Genomic DNA, 2,203 nt, shown 5'->3' with positions numbered 1-2,203 from the left:
ACTCAAATATATATATATATATATATATATATATATATTTGTTTATTTATTTATATTTATATTCATATTTATATATTTATATTCATATTTATATATTTATATTCATATTTATATATTTATATTCATATTTATATATTTATATTTATATTCATTTTTATATATTTATTTGTTTTCTTCTTTTTTTTTTTTTTTTCATTGAAAATTTCAAATTGACAAAAAGATTGCTCATCTTAAAAGCGCATATTATATTTTTCTCAAATATATATATACTTATTTTCTTCAACTATATAATATTATATATATATTCTTCTAATGACTCTAAAATATTATATATCAACTACATATAATATATATTGCACACGTCAAAATAACATACATTTTAATACAATTTTTTTTTTTTATTATTTCGAAATATTAAAAGAGTTATATTTGACTTTATTTATATTTATTATTTTTAAAATAAAATTTATTCTTTTTATCAACATGTTATAATAAATAAATAAATAAATATATTTATATATATATATTATATTTATGTATGCTTTATTCATTCCGTACATGTCACATTTCTGTGTATTATCAAGCCTTCAAAAAAAAGAAAAAACATAAATGTAATATGAATTTTTTTATACAATTTACGAATGCTGCAAAATTATTTTTAAATAATGACTGACTACATGTCATATCATATGTATAATAATTAAAAAAAAAAGTTTGGTCTTTAATTAAAATATATATTTAAAATTTTGTCACATATATGAGTATATAAAAAAATGAATTAGTTAAAAATTATATGGATAAATTCAAAAAAATAAAATAAAATAAAATAAAATTAATTATTTAAAATATAAATAAATAAATAAATATATATATATATATATATATATTTATCATGTAGATCTTAGGCTTTTTTAAAAATCCCTAGGATTTAACAAAATATTTGAATTAGATGGAAAATAAGTTACATTTTTTGATTTACTTAAATTTTCAGCAATTTCTTTAGCAGCTTCTAATTTCCTTATTTCTATTAAACTTTTACCGTATTCTTTAACAGCTGATGAAATTAATTTAGCTGCTTCTGCTTCACCTTGTGCTTTAATAACAGCCGCAATTTTTTCTTGTTCCGTTTTTGCTACTATAAATTTTACTCTTTCACTTTCTTGCTGAGCAACTTGTTTATCTTCGATAGCTTTAGCAAATTCTTTACCATAACTTAAATGTGTAATAGCTACATCATCTAATAAAATGTTAAAATGTTTAGCTCTTGTTGTTATACTTTCTCGTATTTCTTTTGATATTTTATCTCTTTGTGTTAATAAAGATTCTGCGTTATATTTGGCCACAACAGCTTTAAGTACTTCATTTCCTATAGAAGGTAAAACTCTTTCATCATAATCAGGTCCTAAGGTACTATGTAAATATGGTAAATGCTGTGTATGAGGTCTAAATAATAATCTCAAACTTATTGTTACAATTTGTAAATCTCGAGTACCTGTTGTGGTATTTATTACTTTAGGTTTCATTTTTATATCATATATATACGGTGTTTGAAACCAAGGTACATAAAAATGACTCCCCTCACCAAATGTATTTTCACTCACACCTCCAAAACGATTAAACATCACACATCTTTCACCTCCATCTACATCATATATAAATGTATATGGAATTAAACTTATCCCCCCTGCTACAACACTTAATTTTCCTATAGAAGATAATATTCTTTCCATCGAGCAAAATATTTAACTCAAACAAATTATATGCCCTCAAGGATAGCAAACATATAAATAATAAATATATATATATATATATATATATATATTATAATTTTTTTTTTTTTTTTTTTTTTGGATAAGTTGTACAATGCTATATATCCCTACTAAAATAATACTTAAAAAAATAAAATATATATATATATATATATTAAATATGTTCCCTTATTTTGGCATAAAATTAATATGCTTATCTATATTCTTTAATGTTAGTATTTCTATAAAATTATATTTATTATGAAAATTAAATAATATATTATTATATATATATAATTATTATTATTACAAATTTATTTTATAAATCATTCATAATTAAATTAATAAAAAAGTTAAACGTTTTTACACAAAATGAAAAAAAAATTAAAATCAAATAATATAATATATATATAATATATATTTCTTCGAAAACAAAAAAAAAAAGAAAAAGAAAA

General features: G+C 19.0%; 1 protein-coding gene across 1 annotated transcript; it reads right to left on the bottom strand.

The window, feature by feature from the left end:
- Positions 1-911: 911 nt before the first annotated feature.
- PRSY57_0828500 (prohibitin, putative) lies at positions 912-1,730 on the bottom strand (the record flags this gene model as incomplete). Its single annotated transcript, XM_012907223.2, has 1 exon — positions 912-1,730. One exon carries the CDS (start codon positions 1,728-1,730, stop codon positions 912-914), a length of 819 nt encoding a protein of 272 aa, XP_012762677.2.
- Positions 1,731-2,203: the final 473 nt, after the last annotated feature.

The sequence above is a fragment of the Plasmodium reichenowi genome, chromosome 8, assembly GCF_001601855.1.
Source record: "Plasmodium reichenowi strain SY57 chromosome 8, whole genome shotgun sequence".
Taxonomy (NCBI): Eukaryota; Apicomplexa; class Aconoidasida; order Haemosporida; family Plasmodiidae; genus Plasmodium; species Plasmodium reichenowi.
This window is presented reverse-complemented; position numbering and strand designations above follow the sequence as displayed.